The 17,195-nt window shown below is 50.3% G+C and overlaps 1 protein-coding gene across 7 annotated transcripts in view; it reads right to left on the reverse strand.

Moving 5' to 3' along the window:
• The window catches only part of LOC100117496 (latrophilin Cirl), an 86,914-nt gene extending 69,762 nt beyond the window's left edge, over positions 1–17,152 (reverse strand). For 6 of the 7 annotated variants that reach the window (XM_031926384.2, XM_031926385.2, XM_031926386.2 and 3 more), the window contains exons 1-2: positions 16,324–16,449; positions 13,615–13,734 (exon numbers count right to left, since the gene is read on the reverse strand). In XM_031926384.2, the coding sequence (XP_031782244.1) occupies positions 13,615–13,708 (94 nt within the window). In that variant the 5' untranslated portion in view covers positions 13,709–13,734; positions 16,324–16,449. Of the gene's footprint in view, positions 1–13,614; positions 13,735–16,323 lie in introns of all 7 variants that reach the window. The other variant, XM_032598721.1, reaches the window with a different exon arrangement.
• Between the last annotated feature and the right edge of the window lie 43 nt (positions 17,153–17,195).

The raw sequence follows: 17,195 nt of genomic DNA on the forward strand, positions 1-17,195 counted from the left end.
TCGCGCTCTGGAGTTGTAAAAACGGCCGGGCAAAGTCGGGGAATCATTGTAGGCGGGGACGAGGAAGCTATTCGCTCGACTTCTCGGAGATAGACTTATAAAGTCCATTAGCGGCGCGCAAGTTGCGCGCAGCCTTTCTTACATCCTCTCCTCCTCCCTCTCTCGCCCTCTCTCGGCGAACAAAAATCCGAATCGGCCTGCGATCGAGAGCCACGTAATTTGGCGCTATTACTCGCCGCGCGCGTCACTCGCGCGCTTCATACACGTGTATTATGTGTATGAATGTATACGGAAAGGGAGAGAGAGAGCTCTCGCACGCGAGGAAGAAGAAGAAGACCAAGAAAAAGAGAGATGAGAGGGCTGCTGCGGGCTACGTGTGCGGCGCTGCGAGTGGGCCGGTCCGGTCCATAAGATCTGACCGGCTCTCGCTCTCGCTGCTATCCGCCCGAGGTAATTGCGATAAATTACCCAGCGCCGACTCCCCCTCCCCTCTCCTGCCTTCTTTCCTTCCTTTGCATGCGCGCTCCTTGCTCGCGAATATCCTCGAATTCGACATTCCAGTATCGGGTTACGATCCCCTGCCTGCATACGAAAAAGCTTTTTCCCGCGCGAGCGAGCGGACGCGGAGGCCCGGGAGAGCGCATAAGAGTGGACTTTTCCGCAAAAAGTGCAACGCGGCCAGTGGGAGAGAGAACGAGAGAGAGAGAGAGAGAGAGAGAGAGAGAGAGAGAGAGAGAGAAAGAGAGAGAGCGACGGGAGAGAGAGGACAGCGCCCGGAGGCGAGGCGCAGGTGCAGGAGGAGAAAGAGAGAAGAATCTCGCCCTGTAATTACTCTACGCCGAATCCCCTGCACACCTTTCTCGCGCCTCTCCTCCACACACGCGCGCGCACACACTGCACACTTACACTGCACTCGAGCTCTTGCGTGGCAGCACGTGTCGTATTAATATACATAGCACGGCGGCGGCGGCTTCCCGTCCACTTGGCCTACAAAGTCATTTGCGCCGAGCTGGGGCGCAGTCTTGTATAAAAGTTTGATTAGACCGAGCCCGCGCCGCGAGCATGTGTGTGCAATATAGAGAAAACGATCATCCGCGCTGTTATATATGCACTATGCACGCAGACGACAGCGACGGGAATTGAAAACTAATAGCCCGGACGCTTTGCCGAATTTCTCTCCGATTATGCGAGATTGAATTCTCTTTCCAGCTCCTGACCGGCTCCGCCGCCGTCTAACGCGCTCTCCCTCTCGCCCGCCGACGTCGATTATCCTCGATATTCCGGAAAGCGCAAAAGTTTTCTGTTAAAATATTTAGAGAGCAGTCTATACCATAACGCGCTCTTGTGCGAACGCGAGCTAGTAGTCCTTGTATTGACTTTTGTATTTAAGGGGACGAGGAGGATTGCGTTATACGCCGCAGCTGCTCCCCCTTTTGAAGTTTCCACGCTGAGAGAGAGAGAGAGAGAGAGAGAGAGAGAGAGAGAGAGAGAGAGAGAGAGAGAGAGGAGAGAGAGATAGAGAGCCCCGTCGAAACTCGGCAAAAACATTTCAGCGCGGCTCTACATAGATATACACACGCGTGTACGGATGTACGTGCTGCTGCCGGGGGGACGACGCGACGAGGACGACGAGGCGACTTCGTGTGGTGGTAAATGACCTAGCCGACAAGCAATCATAAAACATATAAATGCCCCCGGATAACTTTCGCCCGGGAATATTATAACGATAAATTTTAAATTGCATTATATCCTCGCCGGCAGACAGACATCGAAGAGCGAGAAAAGTATTTCTTAATAACGCCCTCTCGCAGTTGTGCGCGTAATGTATTAGCGGGAAACAATGGGCATCGGAATTCGGCGGATTATGCGGAATACCAATCGGTCCCCGCTGAATTAGGATGTATTGCGGTTTAATATTTAACCGAGCCTACACGCGCCGAGAATACCTGCGGCGTTAATTTAATTTTGCGGCTGCCGCACGAGTTATACATTTATTATTAAAAACTCATGCGATCCGTCTCTGCGCGCTGTGAGTTATATCGATGGGAACAGATAATCCATAATCTCTACTGCTGTGACGTACCGATAGCGCCGGCGTCTGAATCTGCTCGTCTATACGTACCTGGAACACAAAGGAGACAATTATGAATAATCGGCCATTACTGCAGACTCGCGCGCTCTCTATCGCGCGCCCGAGCGCACAAAGGGAAAAAGTTTAATTAACCCTCGGGACGAAGTTCATCACCGAGATGGGCAAAAAAAAGAAGCGTAAGAAAGCGGCACATCGATTCCCCCCCCCCTCTTATTTTTACCCAACAACTACGTCGCCGGCGTCTAAACAATCGAAAGTTAAGAGACCACGAGAGAGAAAGAGAGAGAGAGAGAGAGAGAGAGAGAGAGACGGCGCAAAGTCGCGCGATAGCGCCTCAACTTCCGAACAATGCTGAGCCTCTCGGCTGCTGCTGCTGCTCTCTCAAAGTTTCGCCGCTGCGTTTGCTTTGGTCCCTGCGCGCGTTACGTGCTCCAATTGCCGCGCACGAGAGCAACTATAAGCAGTATATATAGCGAGTCTAGTCTCTGATACACGCGCCGGCGCCGGCTGATGCTGCAGCTTCGATACACACGTACACACACGAACGTATACAGGGGCCTCTCAGCTCATTATATCGCGGTAGTAGCTGCGCGAGCAGAGAGGAGATCCGTTATTTCCTCAGGACGTGTCGCGCGCGCGAGCTGCAGTTAAATGCGCGTGCAGCGCGGCTACATAGCTGGTATAAGGCTGAGAGGTAAACTCGGCGCGAGTAAGCGGGGGAGTGTCGCGGATTGATTTGCTGCTGCTGCTGCTGGCCAGGAGCAGCAGCCTCGAGGATTAGCCCCGGCGATATCCGATCGGCTGGAAACTCTCTGCAATTGTCTACTAGCCCTCCCCCCCCCCCCCCCCCCCTCGTGCGGCGTAGCAGTAGTGCAGGGAGATAAGCGCGGCGGCAGCGGCGGACGACGAGGCTGTTTAGCGAAATTAATGGCTCCGGCTATATTTTATTTTAGCCTCTCGGCGGCCGGCCCCCTTTTTTCTCTCTCTCTCTCTCTCTCTCTCTCTCTCTCTTCTCTTACTCGAGCGCGCGAGAAGTATAAGTTTGCGCGAATCGCTCTCCCAGATTTCCTAAACTACTTTCGCGCCGGCGAGCTTCGTCGCGATAAATCAGCCGGTTGCGCCCGGCGCGAGTTTAAAAGCCGATGGCGCTACTTCCTTCCTCTTATGCGCCCGCGCGCACCAGTCGACCGATTTATTTCGCGTGAGGCGCAAAAAGGTATAACGTCGTCGTCCTTGTTTTTCTCCGAGATAGCTGCTGCGAGAGTAGTGCGTATAACGAGCCGTGTACGAGCGTGAGCGGGGAGAGTTGAAAAATCATCCCGGAGAATAAGGCTCGCGCTCGCTTTAATAGTTTTTTAACGAGGCCGAAAAATTTTTCTTCTGGAATATGTCCGCTCGGTCGTCGTCCTCGTCGTCGTCGACGTCGGCGGCAGGGAATAACTCTATATAGCTTGCTCTCTCTCTCTCTGCTTTGGGCGTAATGCTTATTTAATAACACGGCCCGCGCACCACTGAAATATAGCGCGGTGTATACACATACGACAAGGAGGGAAATAACAGAGAAAGAAGCTTACACAATGTTGCAGCGGCGCAATATTTATGCGCATCGAGGGCGTACGCAACTCCCCGTATAAAATAACTTTGTGTCACAGACGCACACGTCTGCAACGCGAGCAGCGAAGACGAGTCAGCGATAAGAGTCCGCCGAGCCGTACTACGATGCATAGGGTCCGAAATTTCGCTTTCCGACTCGTCTCCTCTCCGTCCGTTATATTTGTAATTATCAGCGATACTACGCCGCGCAAGCAAGCAAGCAAGCAAGCAAGCAAACAAGCACAAGCAAGCAAGCTAGCTGCAAGCGCTCCTTTAAATGTGCACACGTACACTGCGGGCTGCAGCGCAGCAGCTGTGTGCATCGAGTTACGCTGAAAATTTTATGCCAAGCTAGAGCCGGAGTAGTAGCAGTTAGCAGCGGAGAGAACTTGCATCGGGCATTGACAGACGTGGCGGCGTGTGTTAAGCGCCGCAAGTGACCCCGAAAACTTTATTGAATAAACGAGCCTCGCGCTTTTGTCATTGATATACGCGCGCGAGTTAATCTCTCTTAGAGGATACAGCGCGCGAGTTGGCGAAGAATTTTCGAACGCGAAAATAACACGCCTGGAACTCCCACACGGTATTTAGAGGGTATAGTATACACAGCCAGTCTGCGAGTAAGTTTCGCGAGCAGGCAACAACAGAAAGAGAGAGAGAGAGAGAGAGAGAGAGAGAGAGAGAGAGAGAGAGAGAGAGAGAGAGAGAGAGAGAAGGGAAAAGAGCAGGTATAGAATTTAATTACTGTTACATTGTCCTCGACCCGGAACGGACAAATTAATTACCGATTCGAAGCGGGAAGAGAGCGAGGAGGTGGGGGAGAAAAGAGCGATCGCGAGGAATGCGGCGAGTAATTGTAAAACTGCCTCTCTCTCTCTCTCTCTCTCTCTCTCTCTCTCTCTCTCTCCTGCCGCTGCTCGTCCGGTCGCAAAAAACAGCAGCAGCAGCAGCGAGTCTCTGCATCGGATTGAATATTGTAATTCGGCGAAATAGTCGCGGTAGCAGATGGACAGATAAGGTTAGCACTGCGATTTACGGCCAATACCACTACAGCGAAAGAGAGAGGGAGAAATTGCGGCGGCGGCATGTAAAGAAGAGCGAGAGAGGAACATAGAGGAAGGGAAAGGAAGCGGCCTCGTTATACAGACGTAGGCGTGCAGTAGTCGACTCTCCAGGCTCGCTCTCTCGCGGGTTAATGTATGTGGCTGTGAGAGAGCGAGGTATGGCTGGTGCATCGGCGTGTATAGAGAGAGAGAGAGAGAGAGAGAGAGAGAGAGAGAGAGAGAGAGAGAGAGAGAGAGGAGTCGAGAGAGCGCCGGCGCGCGGATGTAACGGTGTCCCCGCATCTCTCTCCCGCGAGCGCGAGCGCGCACTGCAACAGGAGCCCGTGTACGCGGGGGCTTGTTTGCTTGTTTACGCGGGCTGCCGCCGCCGCGATATCGCTCGCGCCTATCCTACAAGCTGCTGCCGTTGCTGCCGCTGCGAGATGCGATTCAAAAATAACCATTAGCTTCGATGATCTTTCGCGGGACGAGTTCCGTTACACGTATGCCCCGTGTGCACGCTGGAAATCGCGCGACGTATACGTAATTCCGAAACGTCCGTCTTTTTCCGTACACACACACACACACACACACACACACACACACACACACACACACACAGACTCCGATATAGAGGCGCCCCCATAAGCGAGAGGAATGTGGAAAAAGTGTCGCGTCAGAGTCGCTGCCGCGGCGCGTCGAGAGCAGCGCAGAGGCTGTATACAGAATAATGGAATACGGCCTTTGTGATGCGGGCGGCTTATTCTCGGAAGGCCGATGTTGCGGTGGCCCGTGTTGTTGTATGCGCCGCTGTTTGGACAGAGCGAGAGAGAGAGAGGAGATTTGCCTAATACCGGTCAGTGTTTGGTATCGGAGCGCGCGCGCGCGTGGTACGGATTTATATGAGCTTTTTCGTCGCGAGCGAAGGGGGCATTTCAATTGTGTATTCAAGCCGAACCCGTCGATTTAAGAGTATAATCTTCGCTTTCTCTGTGTGTGTGTGTGTGTGTGTGTGTGTGTGTGCGCGTTGTGCGGATGGCGTAATGATCCCCGCAGCCCGCGCGCTCTCTCGCCGGGTGGCCAATTTATTTAATTGTCTGCGGCGGAGAGCCTTATCGGTCGCGAGAGAGAGCTATGATTTTCACCTCTACACAGACAGAAATGTAACATCCAGACGCAGCTCTCTTTTCACGCGGTTTTTTCCTCGCCAAGGCCGTCTTTTTACACAACCTCCATCTCCGCACGCTCTGACCGCAAGAATTTTCTCTCCGCTTTTTTTCCATCGCCGCGCACGTGTCTGCTGTCTGTTCATCATTTTAAAATATCAGAGCAGAGAGAGTCTCCGGAAAAAGCCAAGGCGAAGCTCAATTGAAATTAGGCGCATGCGCGCTCGCGTCTCCGCCGGCTGCCTCGGACACACAATGAAACGGGGGTAGGTCCGCTTCGAACTACGCGACGGAAATGACGAGTGAGAGAGCTGTGTACCGCGGGCAGTCCGTGTGCCAAAGCAAGCAGCAGCGCGAGAAATTGCCGCGGCTGGCGCGAGTCCAAGGCGGCGGCGGCGGCGGCGGCAAAAGAAAAACAAGACACGCGCAGGGCTTAATGACTGGCGCGCGTAATGAATGAATCGAGCCGCGCCGCTCTCTGCCTCTGCCTCATGAACATTCCGTCGGCGATTTCGTCCTGACGCGCATCCTTATGAACGCGCGGGTCTGTACTTGCACGTACAGCCGCGCTCTCGTGTCGTAGAACGCGCGAGCGCGGTCAAAGAGTGCTTTGTCGCGATGGCTTGTCAATTGCAGCCTTCGTCCATATACACCTGTGTGTACGCCGCTATGCTGTACGGCTCTCTCGCGTGCTGTTAACGCGCCAGAGGGTGAGAGCGACAAAGAGAGAGAGAGAGAGAGAGAGAGAGAGAGAGAGAGAGAGAGAGAGAGAGAGAGAGAGAGAGAGCAGGTGCTATTTTGAAAATGAGGAAACTCGCGTGTGCAGTAAAATATCGCCGATTTTATCTCGGCCGCGCAGCGCTGCTACACTGCCTAATCAAGCGTTCTTTCAACTCGCTTCTGGAAAAGGCCTGGCAGTCCACTTGATTCTCTCTCTCTCTCGCGGAGCACCTTCGTCGGACTTTGCCGCCGTACGCCCCCTTTTACTCTCTGGCCTCTCTCGCGCTCGAGTAGTGCGCGGCAACCGCCGCAATTCACGACATTCCGCGATTGTGCATTAGCGCCTGTCGCCTTAACGAACCGTACGCCGGGGCTTTTTCTCTTTGCAGCACACGCACGCACACACACAGGCCGAACGCCAAGGCATTTCATCCCTCTCGACACCCCGGGACTCAATGGCGCGCACGACTGATCTCTCTCTCTCTCTCTCTCTCGCTTCCTCTGCGGTGTCGAGTCAAAAATTAAGGCATTTGCCTTTGTGCGACTGGCGGATCCCTTCCTCCCCCCTCCCCCTGCCTCCCCTTTGATACGCGCAGGAGAGCCACTCCACTCGCCGGCTTCTGTGTGTGAATAGTTTTATTCGATGCCGCTGCTGCTGCGCTTTTTCGCGTTATACGTGTATACGTGAGCACAAGCGAGTGTATTATAGAGCTGTGTGTGTGTGTGTGAGTGTGTGTGTGTGTGTGTATAGTCGAGGATGGAACGATAAGGGAGAGTTGTTCTCCTCTGCTCATCACTATGCAAATTAGCATCGCGCGTTTAATTAAACTTGGCGAGAGATCGCTCGCGATTCTCCCTTCGTTTTTCGCATAAATCCTCGAATCTAGCGAACGCGCCGCGACGTTGCTGTCTACTTTTTCCCTCTCTCTCTCTCTCTCTCTCTCTCTCTCTCTCTCTCTCTCTCTCTCTCTCTCTCTCTCTCTCTCTCTCACTAGCTCGGCTTTCCTTTGCTCGTTGCATAGTATATATACTATATACACCGCCCGCGCACTGTGCCGGAGATCCGGACTGATAAGAGAGAGGCCCGAGGGCGACGCGTATAGATATATGTGCAGCTCGCTACACACACACAGTCACACACAGGTGTATGCGTGTGTGTATGTGTATATATAAACGGAATGAAACGGAATGAATATTGGAAATTGCGGGTCTGCCGGGGAGGAGAATCAATTCGTGAAATTGTAATAAAGTAGAGCGGATGTCAGAGGGTTGGGAAATCGATGAATATGTGACCAAAATACGCTCGTACTCGGCGTCGTCGTCCTCTGCTCTCGGCTCTCTCCCTTGCTCTCTCTCTCTCTCTCTCTCTCTCTCTCTCTCTCTCTCTCTCTCTCTCTCTCTCTCTCTCCTATATTTCACGCGGTAATCGAAGGAGAAGAATTGAATGTCGCTTTAAGAATTGAGCAGCCAGCATCATAGCGGCAGCAGCAGAATCAGCCACTGGCATCTGCGGCTATTAATAAAAGGCGTTTATCTCTGCGCACTAGAGCGAAAATGGAATCAAAGTATTTTCTCACCACGACTGCCCATTCGAGTATAAATAAAACAGCGGCTAATCGGCCACTGGCACATTATTGTCTGCTAACGCGTGGGTGAGAGAATGAGAGAGAGTGAGCCACCCTTGTCGGATATATACTAGCAATACTACATCAGCGCGTTGGAGGGGAGCGAGACGACAACGACGACGACGAGAAGAAGAAAGACACTTTTCCCGTAATTGGCGGATCTTTCGTATATAGCTTATAGCTGCGTGTGTATCGCCCTGAAACTTATGCACTTGTTGCTGAAAGAGAGCGAGAGAAAGAGAGTCCATTTTCTCTGTCACTTATCAGCAGCAGCAGCAGCGAGAGACGCTCCGGCGAAATAACGCCGGAGGGCTGCGCGTTTTATCGACTTCCTATCTTCCGGTCTGCCCTCCCTCCCTCTCTTTCGCTTTCTGCGCGCATTCTATATCTGTATAGATTTCCTCGTGCCAAATTGCCGCGTTAAGAGAAAAAGCATTATAATGCAAGCCGATGGATTTATTCGACTGCATCTCTTATGAAAGCGCGTGTCGCGCACCCGCTTTTTTTGCAGAAGCAGCAGCATCGCGAGAGATACATCCGGAGCTTACGGCGAACGCTCTATTTATGCCGGTATGAGAGAGAGAGAGAGAGAGAGAGAGAGAGAGAGAGAGAGAGAGAGAGAGAGAGAGAGAGAGCGAGGAATGCAGCAAGAAGAAGCAGAGGATGAGGCGGCGAAAAGCCAAATCCGGAATGCCCCTTGAGCTCCTGCTCTCTCTCTCTCTCTCTCTCTCTCTCTCTCTCTCTCTCTCTCTCTCGCTCGCGGTCGTGGCTCTCGCATATCGTCCTATTATGTAGCGTATTATACGCGCAACGGGTTTGCGGCCTTAGAGACTATTTTGTTTACGACGCATAAGCTGATTTTCTTTTTTTCTCCTCTTAAATGTATACGCTCCCCCCCCCTCTCGTAAAATATGCCAAGTGCCGCAGCAACAAGTCTTTATCTTAGTCCGATTCGGTCGGCTATCGCGCCATTAAGAGCTGGAGACTCGCAGTTATCTTAATTTCGCGCAGCTATAAGCGACGAAAATCGTCCCGCCGGTGCGTGCAGTATATATAGCAATACACGCGCACGTCACACAATGAACGCGAATTTCGATCACAGCAGCAGCAGCAGCAGCGACGACGAAGCGAAGAGAGGATGGAAGAAGAGAGCGTACACGCGGGGCCCCGCTATCGAACGTCGCTCAGGAATTCCCCGAAAGCCGAGTAATTAAGCGGGCCAGCTCGAAAAAGTGAAAAATCACCCTTCCAGATTGGCCACAGCCGCTGAGCGCGACGGGCGGCGGCGCTTAGGTATACGTATATATACATATCGAAGGAGAGAGAGAGAGAGAGAGAGAGAGAGAGAGAGAGGCTGTGCGCGCGCGCTCGGAGAGTGTGACGAGGCTTAGGCCCGACGTTTTTATCTTCGGAACAAGGTAGTGCACTCTCGTTCGCGCAGATAGTAGCAGCGGCAGCACGCCGGGATATATAATTCCTATTTGTGCCTTTTTTCCTCCTGCCTCCGCCACCACCTCCTCCTTCTTCTTCTCGGTTCGCCCTTCGCGACACTCCTCGCTGCCGCTGCTGCTTATCGAGAGAGACGAAAGTGCCAGAGCGACGTCCGTAACTAATGACCCTGATACCCGCGCCCGCGCAATTTTCCACTCTTCTTTTAACAATCGACGCCAGCAGAGCGCGCGCGCGCGCGAGCGTGTGTGCGCAGGACTCTCGCGTGCGCGCGCGTATGAGCCAGCGAGCAAGAGTCGGTATACTGCTCCGGAATAATTTATCATCTCGCGGCGGCTAATGAATTGGCTGCCGTCGCGCGCCCGTGCTATATTCACGCGAGGTATCGACGAGCACAGCTCTCTCTCTCTCTCTCTCTCTCTCTCTCTCTCTGCGCATTTTAAAGATCCTGAAATATCCATAAGGATTATGGCACTCGGAGGGAGATGCATCCGCTTTTTCGTGGCTTCAGCCTCGTCTCTTTCTCTCTTTCTCTCTCCAGAGAGGAGAAAGATAGGAGATTAATCCTTTGAGTGCGGACCGTGAAATATTTTACACTCGCGCGCGCGCGCATACGCACGCACAAAGCCAGCAGAACCGGAATTTCCATTACAAGCGTTTAACGTTTCGACTTATCTCCTGCTCTCTTGGGCAGAGAAGAGTGAGAGGGAGAGGACCAGCATCGGCTTGATTAAGCGGCAGCGAATTCCGCGCGCTTATATTACACGGCGTTTACACGCGTTACACATCGCACGACCAAGGCGATAGTTTTAAAGCCCATTACGGCCGCGAATCGCGTCGTGTAGGAGGACAATAATCGATTTCCCGGGGAAAAGTTTGCGCGTGTGCAGTGTGTGCAGTGTGTGTGTGTGTGTGTGTGTGTATGTGTGTATGTGTGCGTGCGCTGACACAGTAGCCTCGAAGGGCCAGTAGTGCCGGTGTACTAAAGCGAAACGCCTTTCGCAGAGGCACTTCTCATGCATAGAAGCTAAGCGCAGCAGCGCACGTCCATGCATTCAAAATGGACCCGCTCTCTCTCGGCTCACTCGTATCCCCCACTAGACTCGCTAGCTCGAGTCTCCGCACACACCTGCGCCACCGCGGCGCTGCTCATCTGCCGCTGCTGTCCTTCGCGCATGTATATATTTATAAACGCCTTCGAATGAAGCTGCCTACGCCCGATTATTCCACGTGTAATTGAAGCGCAATTATTAAGTACCTATCTCGATCTATGCCGAGCGAGCGAGCTCGACCTATTCCGCGCGCGAGCGAGCGCCGCTGTATACACACCACTCGTGAGAATCATTTATTTCGCGAGAGACCGATAGAGAGCCTTTGCTTTCTACGTGCTTCGCAGGTGATCGCCTTTCGAGCGGCCTTTGTTGCCTGGCTGCTTTGTGTGTACACTATGTAAAAGGGAAAATTTGCCGTCGGTCGGTAATTTATTTCTCGGCGCAATTATACCTATTTTCAAGAATCAGCATTCCCGGCGCTTATATTCCGCGATCGCGCTAATTATCAGTTCTCCTTATCGAGCTATAGCGAGCATACAGAGCTCTGGGTCAGTGTTGCAAAACATTCTCTCTCTGTATACAGTCGCGCGCGCAGCGGCAACAGCCTACACACATGTGCTCTCGCGGACAACTTCGGCGCAAACATTATACACACACACACGCTCGCTCGCTCGCTTGCTCGCTCAGCAGCGCCGGCTATTGTATTTGTACAAGCGCAATTGTTAGATTGGGTAAATTATGGTGATGTCGGCCTGCACTATGGGCACTTCTACTCTCGCGTATATTGCACCGAGAGTATAGTAGTAGTAGTAGTAGTAGTACTGTACAGCGATAGAGAGAGAGAGAGAGAGAGAGAGAGAGAGAGAGAGAGAGAGAGAGAGAGAGGCGGTTAAGAGTCAGTGTCGGACGCTCGAGTGTCTGTCGAGTCTCGTAGGTGGCGGGGGCGCGGCTAGCGCGGAAAATCCCGAGAATGCAGGGGCGAAAGGCTGCCGCCGCAGCGGTTATCGTTCTCTCTCCTGCTCGCTCTCTGTACGTTGTAGGTACACACTTTTGCTTATTCATTATTCGCGCCACGAGGATTAGCCCGAGGGATGAGCCTTTTGAGACACTTGTAGAGGTACACGCGCGCGCGCGCGTTATGCTCTCTCTCCCTCCCCCCTCCCTCTCTTTCGCTGTTTTTTTCGCTGACAATTAATAATTTGCCCGACTGTTTAGAGCATAGCGCTTATCATCTATACGCTGATGACCTTGTAATTTATGTTCGAGGTAAGGTCGGTGATGCGGACGAGCTCGTTCATAAACTGAACTCTGATCTTGCGAACATGTCGCGCTGGGCATCTGCCGACGGTTTGATTGTTAACGCGAGCAAAACTCAGGCTATGTGGGTAGGTTCGCGAGGATATATTAGCTAGCTGCATGATCGTGATCTATCGCAATTATATCAGGATGGCAGTACGATTCATCTCTGTGAATCGTTCAAATTATTTGGGGTAATAATAGATAACACGTTATAGTGGCATGAGCATTGTAACGGTATCGTGAGAAAGAGTTTCGCTGCTTTGGCCCGGCTGCGAAAGTGCCAATCGTGTCTTACGCAGAGCACCAGATTAATGCTTGTCAAATCGTTCTTTACTTCGACTACTGCTCTTTATCTTACCTACGCGCGAATGCGGAGACTCCTTGCCGAAAAGCACTAAACTTATGCTAATCAGAGCACTGATATTTTCGTACTTTGATTATTGTGCTAGCATATTCCTTGATCTCTAAGTGTGCATCTAAATTCGACATGATAATCAAGAATGTGTTGACTCGCTGTTATCGATCCTCATTAGTATCCTCATTACAAGTTTGTTATTTTTATGTGAATATGTACAGCCATTATTTGTTATTGTCATTACGTTTTTTTATGGCTTGGACAAATTTTTACTGCGCTGATTGTCTATATGCTCTATTTTTCTTGTTAGCCTAACTATCTTCGTTTTTAAGTTCTAGTCATTTTATATTAATTTAAGTGCATTAAATTATGTACGACAGCTCGATTTTTATTGCCGTAAATTACGTATCTTTTCTTCTGTAATCGGCTGTGACCTTTTAGGACCTCTGATTCCTGTGTCAATAAAATAAATTCATTCATTCGTTCATTCATTCTCTCGCTTAATTTCTTTTTTCTCGCACCCGCCCCCTGCAAGAGAGAGGCGAAAAATTTGCTTATCGGCAGATTTTCCAGTCCTATTAGCAATGGCAGCGTAGGCCACTCGTTTTATACATGCATCCGCGCCGCCGCGTTCTCGTATACGTTCTTAATTCCCGGCGTCGTCAGCGCTATTCTCCCGCGACGTCTTACGCCTTTCCCTTGCTCTTCTATATAATACGTTATAAGGTGATCGTATGCCGGTTCAGCTGGAAAATTGCGCCGCGGCCTACTTTCGCGCCATCGGCCTCATTATTAGTCTCTAGCTGTCGCTATAGTGTCGCCAAAGAGAACATTCAATTAGCATTTCCAAGTCAACGAAAAATATGCTTTCCGCGCAGATAAACGCGCGCGGTGCGGCGCGAGAGAAACTCACCGGAGAGGCGTTTGCTTTTGGAATCGATTTATACTTAGCGTCACTGATTATACGCTACTCGCGAGTCGCGATTTGCATACGACAACGCGGGGGTGCGCCGCCTGCACAGCCCAGCGCTGCGCGTACAGACTCGTGTTCTCTCTCTCTCTCTCCTCTGCCGTGCAGACTCGCGGGAAATATAATTCCGTGTTTCTGCGCGCAGGGGTATAGCTCGTCGGCCGAGAGCGAGTGTGACGACTTTTATTATTAATACCCGCGCTAACGCGAGTTGAATTGTCGCTCGGCAGCGGCGGCTGCGGAAACTCACCTACGTTCCTGGCGAGGACTGTCGAGCAGCCGCTAATGTAGAACCACGCCAAGATCAGCTGGAGAGCCTTCCACCGGCCCTTGCGGGACTCCATGACGATTTTCGAAGCTCCAACTATACCTGGAACAGGCGAGGAAAAAGAAAACGGTTAATGACTCTCCAAGTGTGGTTTGTGTGTGTGTGTGTGTGGTGGGGGGGGGGGGCGAATGTAGGTTGACGCGGAGAAACAATTTATAAATTCTCCACTAAATTTTAATAACGGCTAACTCCGCGCGCGTGCCAGAGAGAGCTCGCGATAAGTCGGGCCTGATAATGCATCGGCTCGCACATGGACGCGGGGGAGAGGGCAGCAAAAAACGATGACCTTCGTTAAGAGCTCACCGACCATTAATCACGTAATGCTTTATCAGCGAGTTTTTATTATAATTTATGGTTCCCTTTTTCCGTGTTATATTACGTCCGCGAACTCGGCGCGCTCCGAACGTATACAGCGAAAATAGTACAGAAACATTACTCTCTTTCTCCCTCGGCGACGCGAATTATACAACTTTCGAGCGTTTGCTGCTCGCCGTATTCAGCAACCAAAGAGAGCTTAACGTTTTCAACTCGCGCGTTTTATTAGAGCAGCAGGCTTTCAGCTCTCTCCGAGAAGAAAACCAGTTTCTATAAGGACTTGAGAATTTACTCTCTCTCTCTCTCTCTCTCTCTGGATCCGAAAGCGCGTCACTTTATTTAATAGACCCGTTTTCCCCTACTCCCCCTCCCAATTCTCTAATTGAAATCCGAATCGACGATAATCGCGGTCAACCTAAATTTTCTTCACCGACGCGCCGCGCCGCTGCCTTCATGGGAATGTAGTTCCCGCAGGCTCGAAAATTTTTCATTGTTATAGCGCGCGATGGGAAAATACGAACGACACACACGCGCGCGCTTATTATAATACTTTCTACATAAAAACAAAGGCTTATTGCCCTGCCGGTGTACACGGGCTGTGAAAAGGAGGATTTTCCGTTTTAGCGACCGGTAGACAATCAGCCTGCGCTATTAACGCGGCTAAAAGGCGTGAAATGATATTTTTAACGGCGGTGGCTGCCGCGCGATATTTTTTATAATTTGCCAAGCCCTGTGTCATCATTATCGCGTATATAGACAATGAGAGGCCGTTATATCGCTGCCTCGCGCCGCCGCTTATCGGCGAGTAATTTCAAATATTTGTCTCGGCTAAAAGAAAGACACCACTCGCGCGCGCGTCATCGTCGTCGCGGAATACGTTCAGGAGATGGAAATCTCGGAAACATTTGAAACGGCCTGATTCTGACACTTTAATATTATTATGAAGATGAGCGGAGAGAGAGAAAGAAAGAGAGAGAGAGGAAAGAATGCTGAAATCCACTTTATAATAAAACGCGTTACGAAATCATTCGAGTTGACAAACAACTATTATTAAAGAGACTTGGTTGCGGCGTTACAAGTAAAGCGAGACACGAAATATTGCGCTTTCTCGGAACTTGCTAAAATTGACGGTTCGAGCACGCCTTTAGGATTATTTATGCTTGGGGAATGTTGATGTTTGCAGAAATAGCCATGCCGACGCGGTAATAACTTTGGCTTTGCGTCTTTTTAAAGTTCGAAAAACTTTCGAAAAATGCATTATGCATATTTCAAACAGCAGCTTTAACAAGAGCCAAGTACATCCGCTTATAGCTTAATGTATATAGAATTATACTAATTAATTAATGCACTCATATTGTAAAAATAAAAATTGAAGTGGCTTGCCCAGGTGAATAATTTATTGGTCCATTCATCGCCAGTTATATGAATTAAATAAATTATGCAATGGTCTTGTAGTAGTATAGCTTGTGATAAATCACCTATAATTTACCCGACAATTTTGCTTGCCACATCTGACTGTATAAAGATCTAAAAGTAACCTCTGACTCTACTTTTTGCTGTCTGTGTGTTTTCACGCGGTATGCATCACATGCACTATCTCAACGACTTGACTGCAGAGGTCAGATTTAGAAATGATTCCATCAATCGTAAACACCTAAGCCAGGGCACTCTCTGCTCGCTGATAGCAGAGCAAGTATCTAGTTAGCCTATTGTTAGAGACTCTTAACTGTCCAAGCATTGAATGTGATAAACACTGCTCGACTCAAATGATAGTCCAAGTTGTTCAGCTCAGCGAGCAAGATGCCATAGTCTTTTATGAACTTTGCTAATTGCACGCGCCGCTACTTTGTAATTAAAAACTACATTGTTTGATTGCTGTTTTGAAAAAACCTCAAAGTGAGTACAATGACCACAACAGTTTGCTCTGCAATGCTTTGTATCTGGTGATTGTGTCATTGAGTGTGTAAAGACTGAGCCAAAGAATGTCAATAAAGTGATCAACCATCGACAACTCAATTGACACCGCATTTTTGTAAAATTTTCGTAATGTAATCTTAATTCAGAATGTCTTTACACAATGACCAAATCTCAGACAATGCGACTGTTAAAAAGTATCTTTGTGTTTTTGCTCCAAGTTTGAGACAGGCTAATAAAAAGCAATGTCTCTGTGAAACTTTCTGCGCTCACAGCGATGAAAGAAAGTGTCAAATATGGTGGTGTACTTTCACATAACAGGATTGTTCAAACCAGTTTCTAGAGTGCACTTAATCACGGAAGAATACGCATTCCAGAGATGAAAAAAAAGCATCAACTTACGAGCTCAGCGAAGAAGAGTGCAGGCACCAAGTACATTTTGGTAAACTAATTCAGCCAGTACTTCTCGTATCACTCACACTGTTTCTCACAAATTCAATCTGCCGTCGCCGCTGCTGCTGCTGCTCGTTTACAATTCCTTTTATAAACTCAACCGAACGACACCGGTTTACCGACACGAAGTTTAAAAACGAAAAAACAATATTTAGCAGTTTCACGACTCGCGCGAGTAGCCGCTCTCGCCGCGCACTCGAGGGATCAAAGAATAAAGAACCGAAATTTATCCACCATTTCACTGGCGCAGTTCCGCCGCTCGTACGCGCGATACCTCCTCCAGCTCTCCCTCCCGATAACTCTCAACTCGGCTCTCCCTCATCAACTATATGGGTATGTGTGTGTGTGTGTGTATATATATATATATATATATATACACGCCGATAAAACAACAGCAACAACAACAACAGCAACAGCCGCGAAAGAGGTAAAAATAAACAAACACCACTTCAGGACGCAACGGTCGCGATCATCACTGCGGGCGTATAAAGGAGCGTTGAGAGGGTGGCGCGCGACCGCGACACGCACTTGTTATTTTTCTTGTACTTGCACTTTGTGTATGTGTGTGTATGGTAAAAATTAAAACGTCAATCACTGATGGTTAAAACCGCGGACGCGAGTAGCTGCAGCGCATACAGGAGGATCCCGAGACTCGCGCCGTGCTCTCCGCAGGCTCCTTTTGATGGCAACAAAAAAAGGAAAAAATCCGGGACCTGCTGCAGCGAGGTGCCAGCGAGACGGGCCGCGATGCGCTCTCCACAACGTCAGTTGTAAAACTGAGCGCCGAGGGCTCAGCGAAAGCGGCGTCCCCCCTCCACCTC

The sequence above is a fragment of the Nasonia vitripennis genome, chromosome 3, assembly GCF_009193385.2.
Source record: "Nasonia vitripennis strain AsymCx chromosome 3, Nvit_psr_1.1, whole genome shotgun sequence".
Lineage (NCBI taxonomy): Eukaryota > Metazoa > Arthropoda > Insecta > Hymenoptera > Pteromalidae > Nasonia > Nasonia vitripennis.